At 45.8% G+C, this 26,468-nt stretch overlaps 1 protein-coding gene across 1 annotated transcript in view; it reads left to right on the top strand.

Moving 5' to 3' along the window:
* Positions 1 to 26,468, top strand: part of PLXND1 (plexin D1) — a 225,249-nt gene that overhangs the window by 153,048 nt on the left and 45,733 nt on the right. Inside the window, 10 exon segments of the mRNA XM_056804691.1 lie at positions 1,283 to 1,422; positions 2,732 to 2,899; positions 4,956 to 5,046; positions 6,022 to 6,285; positions 8,268 to 8,417; positions 16,991 to 17,105; positions 20,425 to 20,532; positions 20,996 to 21,108; positions 22,894 to 23,001; positions 24,538 to 24,668. Coding sequence (XP_056660669.1) covers positions 1,283 to 1,422; positions 2,732 to 2,899; positions 4,956 to 5,046; positions 6,022 to 6,285; positions 8,268 to 8,417; positions 16,991 to 17,105; positions 20,425 to 20,532; positions 20,996 to 21,108; positions 22,894 to 23,001; positions 24,538 to 24,668 — 1,388 coding nt within the window.

The following is a 26,468-nucleotide window of genomic DNA, read 5'->3' as shown; positions in this document are numbered from 1 at the left end:
CCTGCCACAAATCCGTACCTGCTCTTGGAGAGCTGCTATGGCCAGAACATTGATGAGCTTCAGACCCACCCAATGCTGAGCCTCTAGGCTGGTCCTTAAATGGAAGGATAGCATATGCTCTATCCCCAGGCTAGTGTTGAGTGGGAGGGAAAAGACTGGCAAAGGCAAAGGTAGAAGGGATTTCAGTGGCATTGAGTTCAACTCCATCACTTGACGAAAGAAGAAATTTAGGGCTACGAATATCAACTCATTGAGAATACTGATGTTCCCCTTTCTGGAAAACAGCCCTCTCATCTTTAGCCTGGGTATACTGCCAGGCTGGGCAGCCACGTCCTCAGTACTGTCAGAGTACTAAAGTCATGGATCCACAGCAGGAAACCATTCCAGAAGGAGGCAAGAGGATGCACAAGCCTACTTTGTGCTGCTAGAACAGGGCTCTAACCTGGTTGGTGCAGAGAAGGAAATCCTCTGCAATCTGGTGCCCGTTGTGTGGGGCAGACAGTCAAGAGTCAGTGAGAGGTGGGGCAGGGAGAGCTAGGTGGACTGGCTTCACTTGAAGAATCCTTCCTGCTCCGGAAGGAAGAAGCAAAACTTTGGGGAAAGGAACGCTGGAGGTTGTTTGTATAACAATTGACAAGAACTTGACTGAGTCTAGAGGCTGAATATGTCTTCTCTCCTCTCCCCTCCTCCCCTCTTCTTTCCTCCCCCCACCTTCTCTCCTTTTCTCCCTTCCCCTTTCTTCCTCCCCTTCCCTCTCCTCTCCTCTCTTCTCTTCTCTTCTTCCTCCTATCTTCATCTCTTTCATCTCCCCCTTCTCTCCGCTCCTCTCTTCTTCCTCCCATCTTCATCTCTTTCATCTCCCCTTCACTCCAATCCTCTCTTCCCTTCCTTCCTCTGTTGTTCTCATTTTCCTTCCTCTCTCCTTTCCCTTCCTACTTCCCTTTTTACCTCTCCTCATTGTTGTTTTATTTTTCTCATTCCCTACTTTTTTCTCCCCCCACTCACTTACTTCAATGTTTCTCCCTCTTTTCTGGCTTTCTTGCTTACTTCCTCTCTTTTCCTCACATCACCTTTCTCATTCTCTTTCTTTTTCTTCCTTGTTCTCCTCCCCTGTCTCTTTTCCTTCTTCCTTTTCTTCTCACACTCTCTGTTTTCTTCCTTTCTCATTGCTCCCTGCCTTCCTCCTTCCTGAATCTCTCCATGCTTTCTCCTCTTCTCCTCCTTTCCATTCCCTTCCCCCTTCCCTATCCTTCCTCCTCTTTGTTTCCTTTCTCCTTATCAGCTTCCAGTTGTCTATTCCATGGAACCAGATATTGGCCCAAAGGCTGGGGGCACCAGAGTGACTATCCGAGGGAGTGACCTTGGAGTGGGATCTGAACTCCATGTCCTGGTCAATGACACCAAACAGTGTTTGAATCTCGTGTAAGCCAAGGGATTAAGGTGGGTTGCATGGGGTGGGGACCAGGTGGCACCTTCTCTCTTCAAGCTAAGTATGAGACTGAACCTCCTTGTAAGCTGTTGGATGGGATGCTGCTGGAGCAGGGTGGAACCCAGGGCTCTTAAACTGTAGCTGCAGGCCCCGGGGTATAGCCCTTATAGGATTAATTGGGGGGGGGGGACTTCCTAGATTTCAAAGCCATGAGATAGATCTCTTCTTTTAACCTGAGGAGGAAATCCCTGTCTCCTTGGAGTACTCCTCCTACCTAGAGAAGACTGACTATAAATATACAAAGTGCTTTGAGATCCCCAAGATCTGTACTCATTCAGTCCTTAACTCACTCACTTCATAAAGCACCTACTCTGTGCTGAGCATTCTTTGGCTACAGGCCTTCGATTAACCACCAAGTCTTCACCAAACACTCCTCATATCCCATGCCCTGTGCTTTGACTGTCTTGGAAACAGAGAAGAAGGTAGCCCAGTACCTGCCCTCAGGAAGCTTAGAGTCTAGAAACTGAGATGAACTTCTATACTTATACTACAACTACCACACTATAATTCAGAGCACTGTTAGACACTCAGAGGGATAGGAAAGGAAATTGTCTGGTGTGGGGCAGAAGGGCCATTCAGAGATCAGAGAAGAGGAGGGGCATTGAAGGCTGAGATAATCTGGGAAGGCTTCTTAGAAGAAGAGGGGAAGTGTGAACTGGGTAGAACTGGGATGAGTGAAAGAAGAGGGAAAGTGGTGAATAAAGGTCCAAACACAGGAATAAGAATGTGTTGGAAGTGAGGGAGGAACCTAGCCTGACCTGAATGGAAGGTAAATTCAAGAGAGGAGGAATAAGGTTGGCTGGATAGGATACGGCCAGGTTGTAGAGAGTCCCAAATGGGAGTTTGATGTAGTAGACACTGGAACAACATTGAGGCTCTCACACAGGAAGGCCTAGTTTAGGAAGATGAGTTTGGTGGCATCGTGGGCAGGATGGTTCAGTGAGTTGGGAAGGGGAGGCCAGCAGCAGGGACTCCAGTTTTTTGTATCTCAGATAGGAGGTACTGGTGTCTTGGACTAGGAATAGGGAGGATGAGAAAGAAGATCCTGCTGCTTTTCCACAGCTACACTAAACCTGGCACCCTCTTCACTCCAGATTTGGCAGCTCTCCCTAGGCTGGAGGGGGAGGGATTGGGACAGCTCCTGGGACCCAGTAGGAAGAAGATAATGTTGGTAGCATGATGGCCAGCTCTGCCCAGTAGCTCAGTAGCCAACCACTTAGCAGCCCTGCCCTCCTCCCACAGGCGCACTGACAGCACCATCACCTGCACCATGCCAAGAGGGGAGCTGCTTGCCACTGTCCGTGTCTGTGTGCGTTTCGAGCACAAATCTTGCATCGGCGGCAACATTACTTTTGACTACATGAGGGACCCAATCATCACAGCCATCAGTCCCAGAAGGAGCCCAGTCAGGTGAGCCCACTCCCCTACCCTCCCTCCACCCCATGCATTTCATTCTTATCACACTGGCATACATTTACATCACATATGTACCAGCTCTGATCTCATAAGATGCCACAGCTGGAGAGCATTAAAATTCAGCCTTGCCAACATCCCCAGCAAATGTTTAAGCCAGTCATCTTAATCCTAATCCTGATGAGGAGAGAAAGAGAATCAGGGAGAGCTCTGGCCAAAGGATAGTGGAGCCCACCCAAAGGCAAGAGGCCTGGATCTCATATTAGCTCTGCACCCCTGGGTCCACCAGCTCACCTTGTGATTTCCCCAGGCACCTCAATAAGACTGTAAATAGCAAGGTCTGTGTTCATAGTGGAAATCTCTTTATCAGGAGTCCCCTAAAACAAGGTTTGTAAGAAAGAGACAGAGAGGGAGGGAGGGAGGAAGGGAAGGAAAGAGACAGATGGAAATGAGGTGATAGAGGGAGGAAGAGAAAGAGAAAGACATAGTCAGGAATAGAGAAATGGGGAAGAAAGGGAATCAAAGGGAGAGAATAAGGAAGGAAGGAAGGAAGGAAGGAAGGAAGGAAGGAAGGAAGGAAGGAAGGAAGGGAAGACAAATGGAAATGGAGAGACAGAGAGGGAGGAAAAAAGATGGAGATAGAGGGAGAGAGACAAAGGAAGAGAAGAAGGAAGGAAGGGAGGAAAGAAGGAAGGGAGAGAAATGAAAATGGAGAAGGAAGGTAAGAGAAGTAAAGAGAAACAATCAGGGATAGAGATGGAGAGGGAGAGAAAGATGGAGGAAGAAAGAGGAGGAAGGAAAGGAAAAGGGAGGGAGAGAGACAGATGAAAATGGACAGTTGGAGGGGGAGGGAGAGGGAGAGAAAAGGAAGAAAAGGAGGGAGGGAGCGAAGGACAGCTGGAAATGAAGAGAGAGCAGGAGGGAGGGGAAGAAAAAGAAATAGAGTCAGGGGTAGACAGATGGGGAGGGAGAGAGACAGAGGAAAAGAAAGAGAAAGGAAGGAAGGAAGAGAAGAGAGAAAGGGAAAGAGAAGAAGGAAGAGAAAAACAGATATGGAAATGGAAGGAAGAACCGAGACAGATGGAAATGGAGAGATAGAAGGTAGGAAAGAGAAAAAGACTGAGTCAAGGATAGAGAGCCAGAGAGGAAAGGAGACAGAGAGAGAGGGGTAGGGAGAGGAAGAGAAGAAGGAAGGAAGGAATAAAGAGAAGGAAGAAGAGAAACTTAGACCATAGTCCTGTCTTTGCTACTAATTCCTTGTGTAGCCTTGAACAGATCACTTCCCTGGCCATTAGTTCCATCATCTGTAGAATAAGGCCAACACCTCCCTCTCTTATAAGGTAGTTATGAAAATTCAGTCAGTCCAGAAATAAGAATTATTAAGTGCCTACTGTGTGCCGAGTACATTACTAGTCCCTGTGGATACAAAAACAGCAATGAATCAGTCTGCCTTCAATGAGCTTACTTTCTTTCAGAGGAAACATGCCGAGATTTAAGTAGATATCATGAATATACAAAGACCATGCCAGGTGATTTTGGTAGGGAGGCACCAACAGTTGCCAGTAGTAAGGGTGAGAAGAGACTTAGATCAAGGAGACACATAGAAAGCTTTGTGATCATTGCAGTGGCATGACTCACAGGCTTCCCGGGCTAGCCCATGTCAGGGGCTACATGAACAAGGAGTTCAAAAAGAACCTTAGACATCATAGCATGCAATACCCTCATTTTAAAGATCAGGAAACTGAGACACAGGTTGGGTCACATAGCTAAGTATCTGAGGCCAGATTCAAACTCTGTTTTTCCTGATTGTCAATTCAGCTGCCTAACTCAAGAGAAATTAAGTGACTTACCCAGGATCATCTAGCTAAGTAAGTGTCAGAGATGGGCTCTAAAGCCAGGTCTGGTCAATTATGCCAAGCTGCCATTCATTCTAAATCTTAGGTGGCACCCTAATTCCCTACCTCACCCCCATCACTATATCTTCGCTCCTACTTCTGCACCATCCCTGTCCGGCCATCCATCACTTGCCAAACCCTGCTCTTTCTTTGTTCAGTGGAGGGAGAACCATCACTGTGGAGGGCAGTCGGTTCGACATGGTGCAGAACGTGTCCATGATGGTGAATTACATTGGCAAGGAGCAGACGGTGAGTCTAAAAGGCCAGGAGGTGGAAGATATTGGGGCGGGGGGCACGGATGGCAGAACACAGGCAGAAATGGGATGAGAATGGGAGAGTCTTATGGACAGAAAGACTTTGAGACCTAGATCCCAGGAGCACAAAGCAATGAGGGAGAGAGGGGGAGGGAAGGGACATATGGAGAGTGAGTTTATCTCATTAAGGAGGAAGAATGAGGAAAGCCAGTCAGCTACCAGTATAGGCTGAATGAAGACGACTCCATCTTCCTCCTCTGAATTAGGGGATGGAGCCCCAACCCCACCCCACTGGGGGGCAAATGTGTGCGATTGATGGTTTTTGCTGGCATCCAACTGACCTGGCCACGAGACATCACTGCCTCTTTTCTACCTTGTCTCCGGCACAGGGCAGCCAGAGCTACAGACCCCAGTGCCAAGAGTTAGTATGGCGCCAGCCTAGCCTTGGTTGATCCAGATCTTCTCCTCTTCCTCTTGGTCTCTGCCTCATTCGTTTTGTGTATTATATTTCTGTTATCCGCCTCTGTATTTCTTTTTTTCTCTCTATTACTGCCTTTTTCTGGCAATGGCTCTGTTCTGGTCTCTGTATCTTTCTCTATAACTATCTCTGGGTGCCTCTCTGATTGTCTCTTTCTCACTGTCACTGTTGCTATCTCTTCTCAGTCTCTGTAGGTCTCTCTGTGTCTTTATTCTTATGTCTTTATGTCTGTCTCTATCTCTGTGTGCCTGTCTCTCTAGACTATTCTTTGTCCTTTAGGCCTTTATCCTTGTGTTTCTCTGTCTCTAAGGGTCTCTCTAGATCTCTTTCTGCCTTTCTGTGTCTCTCTGTTTTGACGTCTATGTCTCTTGTCCTTGTGCCTCTGTCTTTCTGGGCCCCTGTGTATGTCTCCCAATCTCTGCCTCTCTGGATCTCTCCCCTGTCTCTCCTCATCTCCACCAAGGGACTGACCTGTTTCTGTCTCCCTTCCAGCTCTGTAAAGTTCTTAATTCCACCCTAATCACCTGCCCCTCCCCTGGGGCCACAGCCAACAAGTCAGCACCTGTGAATTTTTTCATCAATGGGCAACCATATGAGGATGAGCAGGTCGCCATGGAAGACCCTGGAGAACCTAAGAATTTGCTTCCCAGCAGCAGGTTCAGCCTGGAGTATCTACCTGATCCCCAGTTCTCCACTGCCAAGAGAGAAAAATGGATTAAACACCATCCAGGGGAGCCTCTCACCCTGGTCATCCACGTAAGCAATAGTGGAGTCCCCAGTGAGGGGAGGTTTGGGGGGAGGCAGAACCAAGATGGCGGCTTAGTGGCGAAAGCTGAAACTTCTCTGATAATCCTTCCAAACCCAGTATGGGCAAGATTGAGGAACCTAGTGAGTAATAGGGAGGAGGAAAAGGGTGCTGGTGACAGAAGCAGCTCTGGATTTGGATTAAAAATTTCACTCTGTAATCTTAGACAAATCAATTTCTTCCCTAGACCTCAGTTTCCCTTTCAGGATGGTGGGGAGGTTGGACTTCCAAGATCCTTTCAGGTTTCAGATTGATGGTCCTGTCATCCCTCTAAGGAGTTCAGAGCCTGAAATACTCAGCATCACAGGGAGACCGGCTCCCACAGTAACCCCCTTTGAGACACCCCAAATCCCTAGTTTCACCCCAAGACCTTTACAGACAGCAGGAGCTCTTTTTTGCCCTGCCTTCCCTTGGCAGACCACATGCTCGACAGCAGGGATGTTCATGCTCTCTTGCTTGGCCCTCCCAGAGAACAAATGGCATAGATTGATTCTCTGGCCAGCCTGAGGTTAGAGCTGATTCTCTGACCTGGATCAAGAATCAGGCTATGTTTGGGTTAAGGGTCACTGCTTGGTCCTTAGAGATAGTCCTGGGGGTGACCAGCCCCAGGCATCTCCTATGGATTGAGGGCTTCTTCTGGGGTGCCATGGCTGCCCCAGCATACTTCTCTATACAGGGGTGGAAGCAGAGTTTCACTGTGGAAACTGCCCTGCAAATGCTGTGCCCACATTGGCACCAGCTGGCCAGAGCAGAAAAGCCAAGGAATTATAGGAGACCATGCAAGGGAGAGAGAACAGTGGGGATGGGAGCGACTCTAATGAGAGAGCCAGAGCTCCCTGCTGCCCTTGCCAGCTCCAAGCCTGGTTAATGCTCAGCCAGCCCAAAGTTGAATGTCCACCAGGCTGAGTTCTTGGTTGTTCACCATATGCGGAGGATACAGAGGATATTTACTTGCTCCATCCCACCTGAGTCTCAGTTGTCCCAAATATGAAATGGATAGAATAATACCTTTCATCCTGGAATGCAGGGATTGGACCAGTAAAGTCTTTAGTTCCAAAAGCAACTCACTTCCCCTCCTCAGTTTATTTATTTGTAAAATAAGGGGTTGAACTAGATGAACCAAAACCCCTCCTACCCTGTCTATGGTCCTATGATTTTAAGGTCCTTTAAAGCTCTAAGAGAAGGAGTACGGGATGGTGGATAGAGAGCTGACCCTGGAGCCAGGGAGACAAGTTCAAGTCCTACATGGGACACATACTGTGCTGTGATAGGCCCAGGCAGAAAACTATGGTCCCATGGACCAAAACCAGCCCCAACCCCTGGTTTGGCACAGCCTATGAGCTCAGAAGGATTTTTCCATCCTCAAATAAAGTTTTATTGTATTTATTTATTTAGTAATATTTTATGACTTACTATTGTGCTTAAACATGGAAAACCCATTGGTAGCTCTCAGGACTGCAGGAAGAGGCTGGATTTGGCCCTGGACCATAGTCTGCAGATGAGGAGTATGCACTGGTAGATGGAATGTCTTCATTGGAGTTCCCCTACCAAAGAAATCACAAATTCACGGTTTATCCCCTATTTTAACAGCTCCACGTACTGTGAGCCTGGGATTGGCGATGGCCTAATCCCAGGATGCTTTGCCTATAGCCTCCCTCCAAATAAAGTAATTTGTCTGGATTTTGTGACTCACCCTCCTCTTCCCCTCTCCTTTCCTTTTCTTTCTCTCTGCTCTCTGTCTCTATCTTTGTCTCTGTCTCTGTCTCTGTCTCTGTCTCTGTCTCTCTCTCTCTCTGTCTGTGTGTGTGTCTTTCTGCCTACATGTCTCTCTCCCTCCCTCTTTCTCTTTCCCCTTTCTATTCTTCTTCCCCCTTCCCTTCCTCCCCATCTCTCTTTCTATTCTTTTCTCTCCCCATCTTTCTCCTTAAATCAGAAAGAGCATGACAACCTGGGTCTGGAGTGCCGCGAGTATCAAGTGAAGATTGGCCAGACTTCCTGCGAGATCCAGATTGTCTCGGACAGAGTTATTCACTGCTCAGTCAACGAGTCCCTGAGCACCTCGGAGGGGCACCTGCCCATCACGGTGAGGCCCCTGAACTGCAAGAGAAATGGGAGACTGAGATTCCCAAAGCAGCCTTGGTGGGGGGTTATGTTAGAGGACCAAAGCTCAGCTCCCAAAGGGAGAGAAAGGGCTGGTAGCCCCTCATCCTAGACCTCTCCATGAGGAGTGCTGCCCTCCAGCTGGGTTCCCATTCCCAAAAGGAGCTTTAAAGCTTTACTTGCTCTCCAGACTGGTCAAGCTGGGATCTTAAGGTATGGCTGGGGTTTTCCCATTGGTCATCTCAGGAATGGTGCCACTCTGGGCAGCTCTGTTGAGTCAGAAGGCACAGGAGAGAGAGGGGGGCTCACTTCTCTCCTTAGAGATTCTTATTCCTCACTTGCTATCAGTGTGGAGAGTTAGTGTTTCTTCTCCCTGAGTACAGATGTCCAGGTCCGCCCTTCTCCAGTCTCTCTCCAGGACATGACGTCTCCCTAGGAACAGAGCCCGAAGGACCATCTTCCTCTTCTCCCTCTTTGCCCACATCCTGGGAACCTAAACTCATTCATTCACTTTGGGACCTTAAAGGAGCATTTTGAAGCTCTGTGCCTCAGTTGTCTTATTTGTATAAAGGATCTAGCTTTGGGTGTTGTATTTGTGTCAAATGCTTGTGAAGGCTTCACAAAATCAGAATAGCTGAACTCAGCTGGGAAGGACAGATAAGGATTCTCAGTGGCCAAGACAAGGAGGGAGGGCATCTGAGGTGTAAGGGATGACTCAGAGGAATGCACAGAAATCAGAAAGAGCATGTCGAGTCGGGGAACTACTGTTGGCTGGAATGTAGAGTACGTGAGAGGAAGAGATGATGGGCAATATGACTGGACAGGTAAATTGGAGGCAGCCTGTAGAGTGCTTTAAATGTCAGACAGAGAAGATTTTCTTTCCTCCTAGAGACAGGAGAGAGCTTCTGGAATTTTCTGAGCAGGGGGGTAACGTGGTCAGACCTCTGGCCTTGGGAAGAAAATTATTTCGGCAGCTGTGCAGACGATTGATTGGAGAGAGGAGGGCCTGAAAGCAGGGAGACCAATTAGGAGGCTGTTGCAAAAGTCCAGACAAGAGGTGATGAGAGCTTGAAAGTAGAGTGGTTGCCCTGTGAGTGGGGAGAAGTGAACAGATGTGAGAGGTTAGCGTAGGATCAATGGTACTTGCTGACTAATTGGGATTGGAGTGGGTGACTGGAGAGTCATGAGCCGAGGAGGAGAATGGCAAGGCTGGATAACTAGATGACCAGGGGGATGGTGAGGCTCCTGATGGAAGAAGGAAGATAGATCATCGATTTCCTTCAGGGCATGTCTTGTTTGAGATACTGGTGGGAAATCTGCGTAGTGATGTCTAACAGGTAGTTCGGTAGAGTGTAGAAGGTGAGGACTGGACACAGTGAATAGATTTGAGAATCATCCAAGAAAAGTAAATGCATGATGGGGAAGTAGATGAAATCAACCCAAAGTTTGCTATAGAACCAAGGTACTTAATCTGGGGCCCATGACCTTGTTAATGAAAATATTTTGATAACTATTTTAATATAATTGGTTTCCTTTGAAAGCCAGTTTATTTTATTTGGTATATTAAAAAAGCAGTATTCTGGAGGCAACTAGGTGGCTCAGTGAATAGAGAGCCAAGACCAGAGATGGGAGATCCTGGGTTCTGGATGTGTGACCCTGGGCAAGTCACTTGACCCCCATTGCCTAGCCCTTACCATTCTTCTGCCTTGGAGCCAATACACAATATTGACTCTAAGACAGAAGGTAAGGGTTTAAAAAAAATAAAATAAAATGGAAGGCAAGAATTTTTTTGAAAGAAAAGAATCAGAGAAAAGAAAAAGAAAAGAAAAGAAAAGAAAAGAAAAGAAAAGAAAAGAAAGTAGATGAGATCAACCACCAAAGGGATGATATAGAATGAAAGTTCTTAATCTGAGCCCATGACTATGATAATGGAAACATTTTGATCCTTGTCTCAATATAATTGGTTTCTTTTGTAATCCTCTTTATTTTATTTGGTATATTTAAAGAGCATTATTCTGAGAAGGTTCCACCAGACTGCCAAGAGAGCCTTGCTGATATAGAAAGAGAAGAGAGTCTTTTTGAGGGTTGGGGGAGTAGCATTCATGCTTATGACCAGTGAGGAAGCCTGAGGAGTGTTCAGACAGTTTGAGAAGGACGTAGACTGAACAGGAAACCTGTAGTAAATCCTTAAGAGTTTCCAAATCATTTTAGGTTCATTACTTCATCAGATCCTCACAACAATTCTGTAAGGCAGGTAAAACAACTAGGTAGTAATATCCCCAATTTACAGACATGGAAAACCGAGGCACAAAGAAATTAAACAAGATCATGTGGCTTAATAGGCAGGGACAACAAAACTGGGTCTAGTTCTCTAGTCTCCCAATTCCAAGTCTGCCAGTCATTCCTCAGAAGCTCAGTTTAGAAGGTAGAAAAGACTTGATCATTGGTGACAACCAAGATACTTTATTGTTGGGAAAATCAATGTCCTTGAGAAATGGAGCTGAGCTTGGAATCTTGAAGACTAGTAGGTGAAACCTGCCTTAAATGCCAGCTAGCTCCATGATCTTGGGCAAGTCTCTTGATTTCTCTAAGCCTCAGTTTCTTCATCAGAACAATGGGGATAATTAGAGCATCTCACAGGATTGTAGTGAAAGTTAAATGAAATGCAAATTTTATAAGAACAATTATTCCTTTTGTTCTAGTTCACTGCTTAGGGTTTCTCAGGGTATGAGCATGTGGGGAAGCTCAAGCAGCCCAGCTGTGCTCCATTTGGGGTCCCTGCTCCAACTCCTAGGGATAAGATCTAAGCATCCCCCTTCCTGTTTCTCTGCACCCTGGGGAGGACCGTCTGCCTGGCTGGGAGAGGAGGACTCTGAGTGGGGGGAAGGTGAGACGGAGGATCTCAGGGCTGCCATTCTAAGATGCCCCACTTTTCCTCCCAAGCACCGCTCCGAGTTCTCATTGTAGCATGGCATGGCTCTCAGTTCTTAGTTTCTACACTGTCTCCCACGCTGAAACTGGAGCCAGGAGCCAGTTGGAGCCAGGAGCCAGTTCCTAGGTAGCAGCTGAAGATGCCCGGGTGCAGGCAGGTGTGCGTAGGTGTGTGGGTGCTGGTGGAGCCTACACTAGACATGGAGAGATGCCCTGGATGCTTCTCAATCATCCCAACAATTCAGCTCTTCCAAAACAGATTTCATTCTCTTTTTTTCCCATACTGCACCTTCTTCTTTACTCCCCCATCTCGGAAATAGAGTAGACATACTTTCCAGCCCACATGGGTCCTCCCCCTTTCTCCTGGGGGTGCTCTGAATGCTTAGTGCCAGCATTTTCCGTATAACCCTGGAAGGTAATACAAACACCATTCTTAGAGAATCAGGGAGGTTTGGGGAAAAGAGTGACGGGCTCAGAGTCACAGAGTCCTGGGTTCAAATCCTGCCTTGGGCATTAGCCACTGCTTTCTCCAAGCCTCAGTTTCCTCATCTGTAAAATGGAGATTAATAATTGTCTCATCCTCACATGGTTGTTGTGAGACTCAAAAGAAAAAAGAAAAAATGTACACACACATACAATATTTCATTTGAGCCTATATTGATATAGAACATATGTCACTTTGGAAATCTTCAAGTACTCTGTAAATGTTAGCTATGATATATATATATATATGTGTGTGTGTGTGTGTGTGTGCATAATTATAATATATATAACTATAGTCATAGTTATCTATTATATATAATAGTTCTTTTTATATATAATACCGAATAGTTTATAGGTATAAATATTACATCTATTGTAAGGCTCAAATGAAATAAATAATACATATATGAATAATATACGTAATTACATATATAGCACTTTGGAAATTTTCAAGTGCTCTGTAAATGTCAGCTATTTCATATATATATAAAAACTATAGTCATGTATAGTTTGTTATGTATTATAAAAGTTATATTTATATACATTGTATATAATAATTATTTTATACAACTTTTATATGAAATATATAATACATATGTGGATAATATATGTTATTATGTATATCACTTTGAAACCATATAAATATCAGGTATTTTACATATATAAATGTGCAAATATTTATTTCTATATTACTCTATATATATATATAGAGAGAGAGTAATATGTATAACTGTAGCCCTATATAGTTATATATGTTATACATAATAGTTATGTTTATTATATAATAGTTATATTTTTTCCATATGATTATTATATATGTTGTGAGGCTCAAATGAAATATAAAATATATATTATATATAATTATATATGTCCATGTCTCACTTTGGAAACCTTCAAGCTCTGTAAACACCAGCTATTATTATTCATACATTTAAAGATGGGATGTGATTGAAACTTGAGAGAAGAGAAATGACTTGTCCCAAGTCATCTGGTTAGTAAGTGGCTTAACCCAGTGCCTGGCACATAGTAGACAGTCAATCGATGTTTATTGATTGATTGAGATGAGTCCTGAACCCGGCTCCTTGATCCTAAATATTGTGTTCTTTCTATTGTAAGAGAAAAAATAAAATCTGGTCCATGCCCCCACGAAGTAAATGGCCTGATTAGAAAATATAGTGGAAAAGATTCTGGCCGGGGAACCAGAAGACCTGGGTTCTTATTCTGGTTCTGCTACTTACTGACCCAGAGACTTAGGTCTGAGTTTCCTCATCTGTAAATTGAAGGAGTTAGACTGATGGACCCTTCTTTAAATAATTAGCAACTAGGGCAGAGCATGATTATGCAAAGAGCCACCAGATGAATAATGCTTGGAATAAGTGATGTAGGCACCCAGCAAGACAGAGGAAGGAAAGCCCTATGAAAGCTGGAGAAAGTCAGAAGGCTTGAATAGGAAGGTAGGAGCCTTCAGCAATTGGGGAAATGGGCTTCTACCTGTGGCGAGCCAGCCTAAGTCTCTCTGGCCCTCATGGATCAATTTGTTTCTTAGAGAAGAAAACAAGACAAGGCATTTCTCTGAGGAGCTGTTGTGTTACTAAGGGAATCTGGGGAATAGTCTGTTCCCAGCGGGAGAGTGAAAGAGTGAATCAGATCCTATCTGGAAAGTTGCCCCAGCCAGTCAGAGAGAGGGAGCTGCTTTGGTTAGGCATGAAGAACCCTTGACTAAAGGCTTGGATCCAGTTGCCAGAATTAGCATCCCTTGCCTATCCTCCCAGTCTTTGCAAAGACCAGAATCCCCCTCTCCAGGGCTGAAGTTCCAAGCCTTGTGCTTTAGACAACTTTCCAAGGATATAGGTGACAAAACAAGTACCAGCCTATACTGATAGAGGGAGTCTCCTTACCAGGCATTCCCTCTAACAATGAAATCACATTTATAGCCCCTCCAAAAGGGCAAAAGCAGTGTTAGATTCAGGAGGACTTGGTTTGGAATCCCACCAATGTGTTCTTCTGACACAGACCCACAGGCTCTCCCGTGCAGCTTCTGGGTCTTTTGGTTTCCCCCCCAAAAATAATCCCTTTTCTTATTCAGAGACTAATAGAGGCTCCAATCTGGGTCAATCAAATATTTATACTTTTTTTTTCAATTACATGTAGAAATAATTTTTGACAATTGTCATCTGACATTTTGCAGTTCGGATTCTCTATCAGTGAGGAGATCAATCCAGGGCTATTATGCATTACATACAGATATTTATAGTTTCAAAGTGTGGCCATTATTCTATGAGCATCAGCACACAGGATCCAGGAGCCAAAAGTACCTCCAAACAGCCTACACAAGCAGGCATCACCTGCTCCAGCGTGGCCCTAGGACACTCTTGTGAGTAACAAGCTCCGAGGATCCACACCCAAACGCCTTTTCTCTTTGACACATTTTACATGTAGAATTTCCTCCTACTTGACTCTCCAGTGTTCAACAACACCCACACATATACCCACTTGGAAAGTCGATGGATCCGTGTTCTGTTCCCTCACCAATATACCCTGTTGCTCTGTCACAAGCATCTCTTGGATCCAGAACTCAATACCTGAGCACATACTCCATCGCCAGCATCAGGGGAACTCTCAGTGATGAGGCTTTAAAGAAATCCGGGAAGATATGTTTGATGGCTAGGTAGTTTAGCCAACAAAAAAAGTCATTAATCACTTCCTATGTGCCAGGTGCTAAGTTAAGCCCTGGGGATACAAAGACAAAAATCAAACAATCCCTGCCTCTAGAGAGATTAGTCTAATGGAGGAGATGGCATGTGCACCATGCATGCCTGTAGGGACATTGCTTCTTCTCTAGACACTTGGCACTGCCTTCCCCAAAGATTCTTAATCTTAAAAGTGACCTTGGAGAGGCAACTATGTAGCTCAAAGGGGCAGCTACATGGCTCAAGTGTTTGAGAGTCAGTCCTAGAGATAGAGGTCCTGGGTTCAAATCTGATCTCATACACTTCCTAGCTGTGTGGCCCTGGATAAGCCACTTAAACCCCCATTACCTAGCCTTTACTGCTTTTCTGTCTTGGAACCAATACCCAGTATTGATTCTAAGATGGAAGGTAAGAATTTTTTTTTAACAACCTTGGATAAGTCACTTCTCTCTGGGCCAGTTTCCTCACATGTACAATTAGAGGGTTGACTTTGAAACTCATTCCAGCTCTGTCCACTATAATTGAGCCCTCCTTATGGAAGCAGAGGCTGGACATGGAAGCTGGACAACCCTGGCTAGAAAGTACCTAACCTGAGACCGTGTATACACAAGGAGTTTAATCATTGCTGACAGAATGCTGGACATGGAATTCTACATGGACACTGGTTAAAAGAGAGGAAGTATATTCTTTTAGAAGCTAGCGAATGCAGAATCTTGACCAAGAGACTCTAGGACTAGTCACCCAAGAAAAAGGTGGAAAGGGAGGATCAGCATTTTTGGAGCACCGATTGTATGCTGCCTTCTGCACTCAGTGAATTATTAAGGTTTTCTGTGTGTCCCCATCTCCTTGGTCTAGTGACAGCCTGAATACCCCTCATAGGAAGTAATTAGTTGTGTTTCTACTGAGGGCTGCTTTGCCAGCCTTGTGGGGGAGACAGGAGGAGACAGAGCTCCTGCCCTCAGTCTTAATGGTCTGCAATAATACAGAAAGAGATGAGGTCCCTGGTGTTTGGAGGTATCCTGGGAAAGCCTCTTGGAGAGGTGGAACTTGAACTGGGCACAGCTGTGACAATAACAGTAGTAATAATTATTGCTAGCTTTTAGATAGCACTTCAAGCCTTGCAAGCTCTTTACATGTATTATCTCATCTGGTCTGCACAACAGAACCCTGAGTTCTATGATCATCCCCATTGTATAGATGAGTTAAACTAAGACAGAGGTTAAGTGACTTACCGAGGGTCTTACAACCTTTGAACTCAGGACTTTCTAACTCCAAAACTGCACCATGCAGCTGCCTATGGTACAAAATGGACAAGAAAAATAGATTTGAAATTAGGAGAATTTGATTTCAAATCTTCTCTTGATCACTTACTATCTGGGTAAACTTTGGCAAGAAATCTTAACTTTTCTGTGTCTCAGTTTGGCCACCTGTAAAATGGAGAAGCATCATGGGTACAAAGATGGCCTTGGAGTCAGAAGGGTATGAGTTCAAAACCTGGCTCTGCCCCGTGCTGGCCATTGGTGCCTCTCTCTAAGACTGTAGAGTGTGTACCCAATGGAACCAAGCCCCATTCCAGAGGACTCTTGATTAACCACGTATCATCTCCAGGTAGACTCAGGATAACGGACTTGGGGCAGACTGAAGCTTGTTTTTATCTCAGATGTGGCTAATGTAGGACTTTGTTTTGCTAGAGTATATATGTGTGTTTGTAGCAGGTTCTGTTTTTCTTGCCTTCTCAGTGGGAGGAGATTTTGGATCAGAAAATAAATTTAAATGATTTTTTGAAGAGACTGTAAGTTGCAGAGAAGGTGCTTGTCATTCTACATTGGCACGGTGAATTTCCTGACAGGGAAGTTCCCCAAACTGACAAAGGCACAGGACCAGACCATCCCCTGCACCCTGCCACCCCCAGAACCACTGCCTTGCTTGCGTCAGATATTTGGCATGAGTTTCAGAGCTGGTGGATGCACAGCATTTTGTTAAGGAATCTAGAATTTTGGATCACCACTGTGGAAGGATGGGCAGGATTTGGATGGGGGAGGTGGAGAGGGCATCTGAGAGAGGAGGTTGGAGAATTGGGAGGGCTGAGTTCGAGCCCTCAATTTGCAGTGTGCCTCAGTTGAATCACTTCCCCTCTCTGGGCCTCTTCTAGAACAGAAGGGAGTATATAACCTGAGGTCTGTAAACTTGAAAATAGATGCTTGGATAATTTTATTGTAATGTAACTTTTCCTTTGTCATCTTGGGTGTATTTAGAAGTTTTATTCTGAGAAGGGTCTCCTGGCTTCGCCAGGCGGCCCCAGGGACCCATGATTCTTCCAGCTCTGAGATTTTGGGACTGAGTGTTGTGCCAGAGGCAGGCTTCCCACCTGGGCTAATGCTATCCAGGCCCTTCCCATCACCCCTTTCCTCTGCCGTGGGGTTCTCATGTTTCCCTTCCTCCCTCTGCTCAGATCCAGGTTGGGAATTTCAACCAGACCATCGCCACCCTGCAGCTGGGCGGGAGCGAGACAGCCATCACCGTCTCTGTTGTCATCTGTAGCGTCCTGCTCCTCCTGTCCATCGTGGGTAAGAAGGGTGAGGGGCTGGGGGGGGGTCCTCAGGGCTATCCTCCCTCCTTGGGAACACACTCGGACACAACCATTTCATGCTGGGTTGGGGATCCCTCACTGCTACCTCCACCTTACACTCCCCCTTCCTCCCTCCCCCCAGATCATCCCATGTCCCACTGACCCACACGACCCTCTCCCCAGTTCATCTCAAACCACTGCAGGGCTCCAAGCAGCCTCAAAGCCAGGAAGGGATATTTACAATTGGACACAAAAGTGTCTGAACCAGATTTTCCCCAGACCAAAAAGACACTTGGCACATTTGTATCCCATCCCAGATCATCACTGGGAAAGGGTCAGCACAGACTGGCCCATAGGTACAGGAGGCTACCAGAGACTGTTATTTAGGGATTCAAAGTTATCAAATTGGTACAGCGAATGGAGAAAGCTCTGAGCTTGGGGTCAAAAGATCTGACTTAGATGTTACTAGCAATGTAACTCTAGATAAGTCATTTAACTCTCTGGGACTCAGTTTCCCTATATACCAAGTAAGGATAATAATACAGGTGTTATCTTAGCTCACTGGGGTACTGGGTGAGAAGGTAGGTGGCAAAATGGATTAGTGATCTAGACTTCAAGTCAAGAAGATCCAAGTTCAAATCCTGCCTCAGCCATTTACTATTTCTGCAACCCTGGCAAATCACTTAACCTCAGTTTCCTTATTTAGAAAATAAGAGGGGGGCAGCTGGGTAGCTCAGTGGATTGAGAGCCAGGCCTAGAGACAGGAGGTCCTAGGTTCAAATCTGGCCTCAGACACTTCCCAGCTGTGTGACCCTGGGCAAGTCACTTGACCCCCATTGCCTAGCCCTTACCTTACCACTCTTCTGCCTTGAAGCCAATACACAGTATTGACTCCAAGACAGAAGGTAAGGGTTTAAAAAAAAAAAAGAAAAGAAGAGTTTGGCTTGATGATTCCAGAGGTCCTTCCCAGAATTCAGTCTATGATCCTATGGACGAACTTCAGTTCTTTGTAAATGACAAAGTGCTAGAGAAATGTGATTATTATTATTCCTACTTTTAGTTCAAACCTGAGAAAACGCAGTACCCATTGGTGCTGTCCTCACGTCACCCCCAGTGTACTGGGGTTTCTCCATTGCAGAGCTGCCCAATAAGCCAATGAACACACCAGGCTCTAAGGCCCCATCCAGATGTATAGACCACATTCTTGGCTTTATGCCTTCTCACTGGTGTCTGACCCCAGTCTGCAGTCACCTTGGTGAATCAAGCCACCATTACTTGAACTGGATTCCACATGTGGAATGCAAATAGGGAGTGGTTGTGAGGCCATCAGCAAATTCTCAGTAACTATGGATGATCTTGTAGAAAGAGTATTATATAAGGGGGCAGCTGGGTAGCTCAATGGAATGAAAGCCAACCCTGCAGACAGGGGGTCCTGGGTTCAAATCTGGTCTCAGACACTTCTTTGCTGTGGGACCCTGGGTCACACTTTATCCCCCTTGCCACTCTTCTGCCTTAGAACCCCTACATAGTATTGATTATAAGATGGAAGGTAAGGGTTTAAAAAAGAAAAAGAATATTGTAGAAGTCAGGAAATCTAGGTTCAGTTCCAGCTTTCCCCTGCAACCTTAGACCAGCTCACTCAACTCCTTAGGTCCTCGGTTTTCTCATCTTAAAAACCAGGAAGTTAGATTCAATGGTCCCTTCCAATGTGTTGTTGGATTGGTAAATGAGGTCCAGATGGTAGAAGTCTTGGGATGCCAGGCAGAGGACTTCAGACTTTCTCCTGGGGACATTAGAGAGTTACTGATGGTTTATGAGCAGAGAAGCTCATGGTGCAGAGAGTGTTATAGAAAAAATAAATTTTCTGGTAGTGTATAAAGGATTCTATGTGGAATATCATTTAATCACTCAATTAACAAATATTTTTGAAGGACTAATTTGTATAAGACATTATGGAAAAAATGTTAAAACTAATACCTAATACTCAAAAGTGTTTCTTGCCCTGATAATCAATTACCTTCATTTCTTAGAATAGTGTGACAGAATTCATTAGTGCGGCTAGATGGATGTCAACTCCTAAGAGAATTAATCTTTACAGCAAATTCTGCTTGTTTCTTAGCAGCCCCCCCCCCATAGTGCTTCCGTCTAATCTTCACCTGTCTATAAGAGAGCTGACAACCCCCCAAGACTTTTCCTGATGACTCTGATTTGCCCCTTCCTAATTTCTCCTTTCCCTCTAAGATCATGTTCTCTATTTGCCTTCTATGTCTAGTCTCTGTATGTGCTTATATCCATAGTCTCCTTTAGAATGTAAGCTCCCTGAGGGCAGGGACTTTTTTGTGTTTCTGTTTTTCTTTGTATCCTAGTATTTAGCACCAGCCTGACATTTAATGAGTGCTTAATAAATGTTTCTTGATTAAGGTGTAGTTTTCCATAAGTATATTAAAATCTTCTCCCCCTGCCAAAAAATGAAGAAAGGGGAGAGAAGGGGAAGGAGGAGGAGGAGGAGGAGGAGGAGGAGGAGGAAGAGGAAGAGAAGAAAAAGGAGAAGAAGGAGAAGGAGAAGAAGGAGAAGGAGAAGGAGAAGAAGGAGGAGGAGAAGAAGAAGGAGGAGGAGGAGGAGGAGGAGAAGAAGAAGGAGAAGGAGAAGGAGGAGGAGGAGAAGGAGAAGAAGGATGAGGAGGAGGAGGAGGAGGAGGAGGAGGAGGAGGAGAAGAAGAAGAAGAAGAAGAAGAAGAGGAAGAGGAAGAGGAAGAGGAAGAGGAAGAAGGAAGAAGGAAGAAGGAAGAAGGAAGAAGGAAGGGGAAGAGGAAGAAGATGGCATAGCCTCTACCCTCAAGGAGCCTACACTCAACTGCAGAGACCACATACAGAGTACATATGCACACTCATGTGCACACACATGAACACACACACACACATATATATATACAACATGCACAGACACACATTCCAGACAAACACAGAAATAACCATACTTGGCAGTCTATATTATTAACTAAGTGCCAAGTGAATGGTATGGCTAATACAATCCATAAACATGGAGCTCCACATGGGCCGGGGGATCATAGAAGGCTTTACACAAAAAGTAGACTTGAGCAGGACCTTCGAGGAGGGGTAGGAATAAGAGAGATGTGCTGATTATTTTAATATGCCCGGATTCTCTATGGGAAGAGGAATTCCCCCTTCCCCAGCCTGAGTCCTAGTGACAGATGAGACTTGTTAAGGAAGGGTCTCATGCTCCATACAAAGGATCCCAGAGTAAACAGCCAGGAACTCCTGGCTGACCCCAATCCTCTTTCCTTCTCTTCCCCCAGGGCTGTTTGTTTTTTGTACCAAGAGCCGCAGAGCTGAGCGATACTGGCAGAAAACTTTACTGCAGATGGAAGAAATGGAATCCCAGATCCGTGAAGAAATCCGGAAAGGTGATGGAGACTGGACAGGGCATACTGCCAGGTCAGAGGGACCCCAGGATTCAGGAGTCCCTAATAGAAAGAACAATGGTTTGGAAGTTAGGAGACCCAGGTTCTAGGTCTGTATGACCTTGAGCCAGTCATTTCATCTTTAAATGGAGGGAGTCAGACTGGATAATTCCCAAAGTCCTTTTCAGGTCTACAATTCCAGCTGATTTGAAAAAGTAGTAATAGTACAATCAGCCTCATGCCCAAGGGCTGACCTGTTCCCAGCCTGGGAACACAACTGTTCAGAGACTGTTGCTTGATCTCTGACTGTACCATCCCTGGAAAAATAAGTTTCTCTATCCCATGTATCTCAGATGACTTGGAGGTATTGCATGGGAAGAAGCCTAAGGCAGCCCTAGTTGGGTAGGACCAAGTCATCACAAGAGGGCATATGGCTCACGGCTCTCCTGGGTTTCCTGACCAACAGGCTTTGCTGAACTGCAGACAGATATGACGGACCTGACCAAGGAGCTGAACCGAAGCCAGGGCATCCCTTTCCTGGAATACAAGCACTTTGTGACTCGCACTTTCTTCCCCAAGGTCAGAACCATCTCTGTTCAGATCCTGAGTCCTCATTGAGGCCCCCAACAATGCATAACCTTAAACACACTCATTGTTGCCTACCCTGTGGTGCAATACAAAGAATGCAGGACTAAGAATAGGGAAGGGACCTGGGTTCTATCTAGTCTAGACTCTGCCATGCCTGAACTGGATGACCTCATTTCTCTGAGCCTCAATAGTCTCATCCCTTAAACAGACATGGTAATGAATATAATTACTAACATACTGGGCAGCTGGGTGGCTCAGTGGATTGAGAGTCAAGCCTAGAGACGGGAGGTCCCAGGTTCAAATCTGGCCTCAGATACTTCCCAGCTGTGTGACCCTGGGCAAGTCACTTAACCCCCATTGCCTAGCCCTTACCACTCTTCTGCCTTGGAGCCAATACACAGCATTGACTCCAAGATGGAAAGTAAAGGTTTGAAAAAATAGTAGTAATAATAATGATGATGATGATGATGATGATGATGACTGACATACTACCTCAGCAGGGCTGTTGAAATGAGATGATGAAAGAAAAGCAGTTTCATCTTCTGCAAAAATGAAATCATCTGGACTAGGTGCTCTCTGAAGTCTGTTTCCTCTCCAAATCTAAATCTCTAGCTTATGCTCCTGAGCACAGGAGTGATTTTTGTCCTCAGTTTGACAGAGAAGGGATCTGAGATTCATAATGGTCAAGCAGCTCGCCCGAGGTTACCCCCATTTGCTAGTGGCAGAGCCCTGACTAGCTCCTGACTCTCCAGCTTACGCCTTTTGCAACTGAACTACATGATTTTCCAGGCAGTGCCCCAGTGGAAAAAGTCATGGAGTACATGTGGGAAAGGCAGCCGGTCCCCTAGCAGATGGATGAGTCTTATCTTCCCTCTCCAGATATTCTATCAGCCATCCCGACGCCTAGCTTAATCCCTGGGGTGGATGATTGCTTTCTACCTGGAGTCTCTTTGGGCCAATACCCTGGTAGACTCTTTCCCAGTTTCTGCGTTCTACCCCAGAAAGGGCCACATCCCTGGCTTGGCTGTTGATGAGATGCATCCAGCCCATGGTCCTCCCTCCTCCAGGCTGGTGTCCATTTGGCAATCCCATCTGCTGCCTGCAGAGCATCAATGAGCCAGTGTTCCTGGGGGCCCCATTGGGTGGCCACCTCTTCTGCTAGTCTTCCCTCTTCCCTGCCTGGGCAATGATAGCCTTGTCCCAGCTGCCTTTGGGAAGTAAAAGGTAAGCTCCAAAAACTCCTGGGGCTCTGCTAGAGAAATCCATTGATGTTCTGAGGCTCTTCTCCCCAGTAGAGTCTCTTAACCTAACTCTTCGTTTTGGGGGACGCTAAAGCAATCCAGCCGCTTCCCAGTTTTCCAGGTGGTTCATTTTACTGAGCTGGCAGAACAGCCCCCTTCCCACCAGCCCCATGCTTGGAAAGTATTACCAGTGGAAAGAAGCACCAAGTTTTTCTGGTTGTTTGTAGCCTAACACATCCTTTAAGAAAAACAAAAGCTTTCCTAACTTCCTTCCTATGGGGCAGCCTCAAGCTCTGGTGTTCTGCTTAGAGAAAGCCAGCCAGGGCTGAGAGGCCATGGGGGAACCACCCAAGGACTAAGGAGCTCAGAGCTGGCCTGGCCAGAGCCATAGTCCAGAGGAAGAGAGGCCCTGCAAAGGCCCCTGAGATTCCGCAGAGGATGGAGGCGGAGGAAGGATTCTTTGGCCCCTCCTCGGATCGTGGCTTTCCCCTCCATGGCTCCCTCCCATCCTTCCCTGGTTTTTCTTTCCTTACAGTGTTCCTCCCTCTACGAGGAGCGATACATACTGCCTTCTCAGCCGCTCAACTCCCAGGGGGGAGCTCAGGTCCAGGAAACTCATCCGCTACTATTGGGGGAGTGGAAAGTAAGTATGCCAGACACAGCCACTGCCCAGAGACCTTGGGAGCTCCATGGCCAGTGACCAGATTTTCTCCATTTCAGACAGTTATTTCCTCTCCTGTCCCCCTTAGAGACTTCAGAGGCATAGACAAAGGCATGAAATATGTCCCTCAGCCTTCCTGTTGGACTTCTTATCTAGCTGGACCTCCTAAGATTTCAGGGAACTCAACCGTCTGCACCCTCACCTCCATTCCCAATCACACTTGGAGAGGGGTGGGTCCCTGGTGAGGGCTGGGGGTGGGGGAAACACATAGTCTGTGAGAGAGCACACTTACAGGAGCCAGCATCATCCATCACCTCCTAAAGCAAGCCCACTTATTATTAGTATTTCTAATGACAATCTGACTTTCACTGCTGCATAGACATGGCTCTACCCTGGGTTGGGTCCTCCTTGTTGTCTCTTTCTCCCTGTTGGATTCCAAGCCAGCGGAACCAGATTCAAATTTCAGCCCTGCCAGTGTACTAGCTGTGTGATCTCAATTAAATTGCTGGCTTCTCTGGGCCTCATTGCTCAAGGAGAATCCAAAGGAATGTAATATGGTGTTATCTTTGCCTCTTGGCCCCAACCTCCTAACTGTTCCCTGGTATTTTGCATTGCTGACCTTAGTGGGTAGGGTACTGGGGTCAAGGTCCTGGAGAAGCTCTTAATTCACCAACTTAAGAGACTATGTATGACTAGAGGAGGGAAGGGGTGGCAAAATTCAGTGAGGCAGCTTCCCACAGCTTTGGACCTCTTAAACACACTAGAGAATACTAGTCATCCCCAAGATGACAGATCACAGAATATTAGAGATGCAAGGATGAGCCAGTCCAACCCCTCAGTTTACAAATGGAGAAACGAAGTCTTAGAGAAGTTAAGTAATTTGTCCACAATCACAAAGCTAGGAAGAGCTCAGGTTGGAATTCAGGTCTTCTAATTCCAAATTCAATGTCCTTCCCATAATACTCCATGGTTGGGGAAAGGAGGGAAGAACAATATTTGAGGTCAAGAAATCTGGGTTCTAGTCCCAAGCTCTGCCACTTGACCCAATTTTCTCATCTGTAAAATGAAGGAGAGGGATTAAATGACCTCCTTGGTCTTTTGTAATTCTGTGGTAAAGAAGGTTTGGCCATGCGCCATTACAGACTTCCATTGCACTCATGGAGGATGCCATCTTAGTAACCTGATGGGACTTGCCCATGTACCAAGCCCCCAAATATATATGGTCTGTATTGATGTGCTTACATTGGTATCTACTGGTATAGTTTCTCCTATGGCAGGGAGGGAGGAAGCTAAACCCTCTGCCTCTACCCGTAGGCTTGCTGTATTGCTTCCACAACTGTACCCCCTAAAGCAGCTTCTCTACCTCCCATTCCCAATTTAGTTCTGATAGCCATCCAGAGCTAAGAAACGGTGGGCCATGGGAGGGAAGCAGCAAGGAGAGTTGGGGAGGAGAGGAGGGATGTTCTAGGGAAGACCTTCACTATCCATGATGGCTTCACTGGCCTTTTTTTTCTACAGATCCCCGAGAGCTGCCGGCCCAATATGGAGGAAGGGATTGCCTTGTTCTCCACCTTACTCAACAACAAGCATTTCCTCATTGTCTTTGTCCACGCTTTGGAACAGCAAAAGGACTTTGCCGTTCGAGACAGGTAAGTGCAACTATGGGGGTCACTTCTCTCCACCCCTCCTTGAATCCATGTCATAAATTTAAAAAACTAGGGATGATTAGCCAGGAGAAGAGAAGGCTTGGGAAGGGAGAAGGAGAAGACCTAAGAGGAGTCACCAAGTATTTGAAGGGTTCTCCCAGACAGGAAGGATTGGATTTGTTCTATTTGGTCCCTGATAACCTGGAGGTGGGTCCCTGTCATCTCTAACCCTCTGATCCTATGCCTTCAAACTAACCCTTCAAACTCAAAAATACTGTCCCCCATTCCCCAAGTCTACCCATGAGCAGACACCCAGCCCTGAAGCTCCTCCTGCCTCTGAAGGCATAACATCCACTAAGCCTCAGAATTCCTGAACCTCCATTCCTATTCCTTCTTGTGTTCCCCAAAAGTAACACCGTTATCTTGCCTTTGCTAATAATCATAGCTATTATAATGCATACATATACAGTCCCCTTCCTATGGTTCCACAGAGTTTTTTTAACCCTTACTTTCCTGAACCTATATGGTATATTGGTTCCAAGACAGAAAACTGGAAAGGTTTAGGCAATGAGGGTTAAATGACTTGCCCAAGGTGACCCAGCCAGGAAGTATCTAAAGCCAGATTTGAACCAATCTCTAGGCATGGCTCTCAATCCACTGAACCACCTAACTGCCCCTCACTCTCCTCCAGGGCTTTAACTCCTCTTAATTCCCAGACCAAAGAAATTATGGAAGTAACTCTGGGGAGAGGAGTTTGAATAGCATTGGGTTCCATGAGCCAGAGGGCCATGGAGAGCCTTGAAGGCCAAATCCCTGAATCCTGTTTTAGAGTCACAGCTCACAGAGGGCCATTACCCATTAGTGAAGGATCCCATCATCCCCAGCATGTTGCATAGTGCTCTTCCTTTACCACCTTGCATTTCCCACCTTTGTACAAATTGTCTCAGGCCAAGAAGGCTCTCCCTCCTCAAGGCAAATCTGTAGGCGCTTAATTTCTACAATCGTTAATGCCTTCCCACCTGACTAAAATCACTTTGTCTTTACTTTATGGATATATTTTATGCCCTGTGGCATGGTGAAAAGAGAGTTGGCTTTGGAGCTAAGAAGCCCCTGAGTTAAATCTAGCCTCTCACACCACCCAGCTGTGTAACCCTGAGCTCTGAATCAGTGATGTCAAATTCAAATGGACACCATTAATTTATTCATAAGAGTCCCCGTGGGCTGCGTATTAACTTAGTTTTAATGTAATACTTGTTGCTGTTAAGTCATTCTTTTCAGGCATGTCCAACTTTTCATGACCCCATCTGGGGTTTTCTTGGCAGAGATCCTGGAATAGTTTTGCTATTTCCTTCTCCAGCTCATTTTACAAATGAGGAAACTGAGGCAAGGCTAAGTGATTTATCCGGGGTCACACAGCTAGTAAGTCTGAGGCCAGAAGATGAAGATAATTCTTCCTGACCCCAAGCCTGATGCTCTATTCATCTATCTATGCTTTCTTGTTTTATATTTATTTTTTATCTTATTATTTTATTTTGTTGAATACTTATTTTTGAATGTTTTCATTTTTTAAAAATAAATAATCCCAATTCCATTTTAATCTGACTCAAGTTGCATTCAGGAGTATTGTGGACTGTGGGTTTGACATTTCTACCCTAAGCAGCTCTCTGAGATAGATTGCAAAGGAGGTGCCAAGCTGCATAGGGAGAGTTTCCTCCTCCAGGAGTTTCCTATAGCTTTAACCTCAAAGATCTGATCCTTAGCCCTGTGTTTTGGATACCCTTCCCTTTATATGTGTTATTTCCC

Source organism: Monodelphis domestica, chromosome 7 (assembly GCF_027887165.1).
Source record: "Monodelphis domestica isolate mMonDom1 chromosome 7, mMonDom1.pri, whole genome shotgun sequence".
In the NCBI taxonomy this organism is placed as follows: Eukaryota; Metazoa; Chordata; class Mammalia; order Didelphimorphia; family Didelphidae; genus Monodelphis; species Monodelphis domestica.
This window is presented reverse-complemented; position numbering and strand designations above follow the sequence as displayed.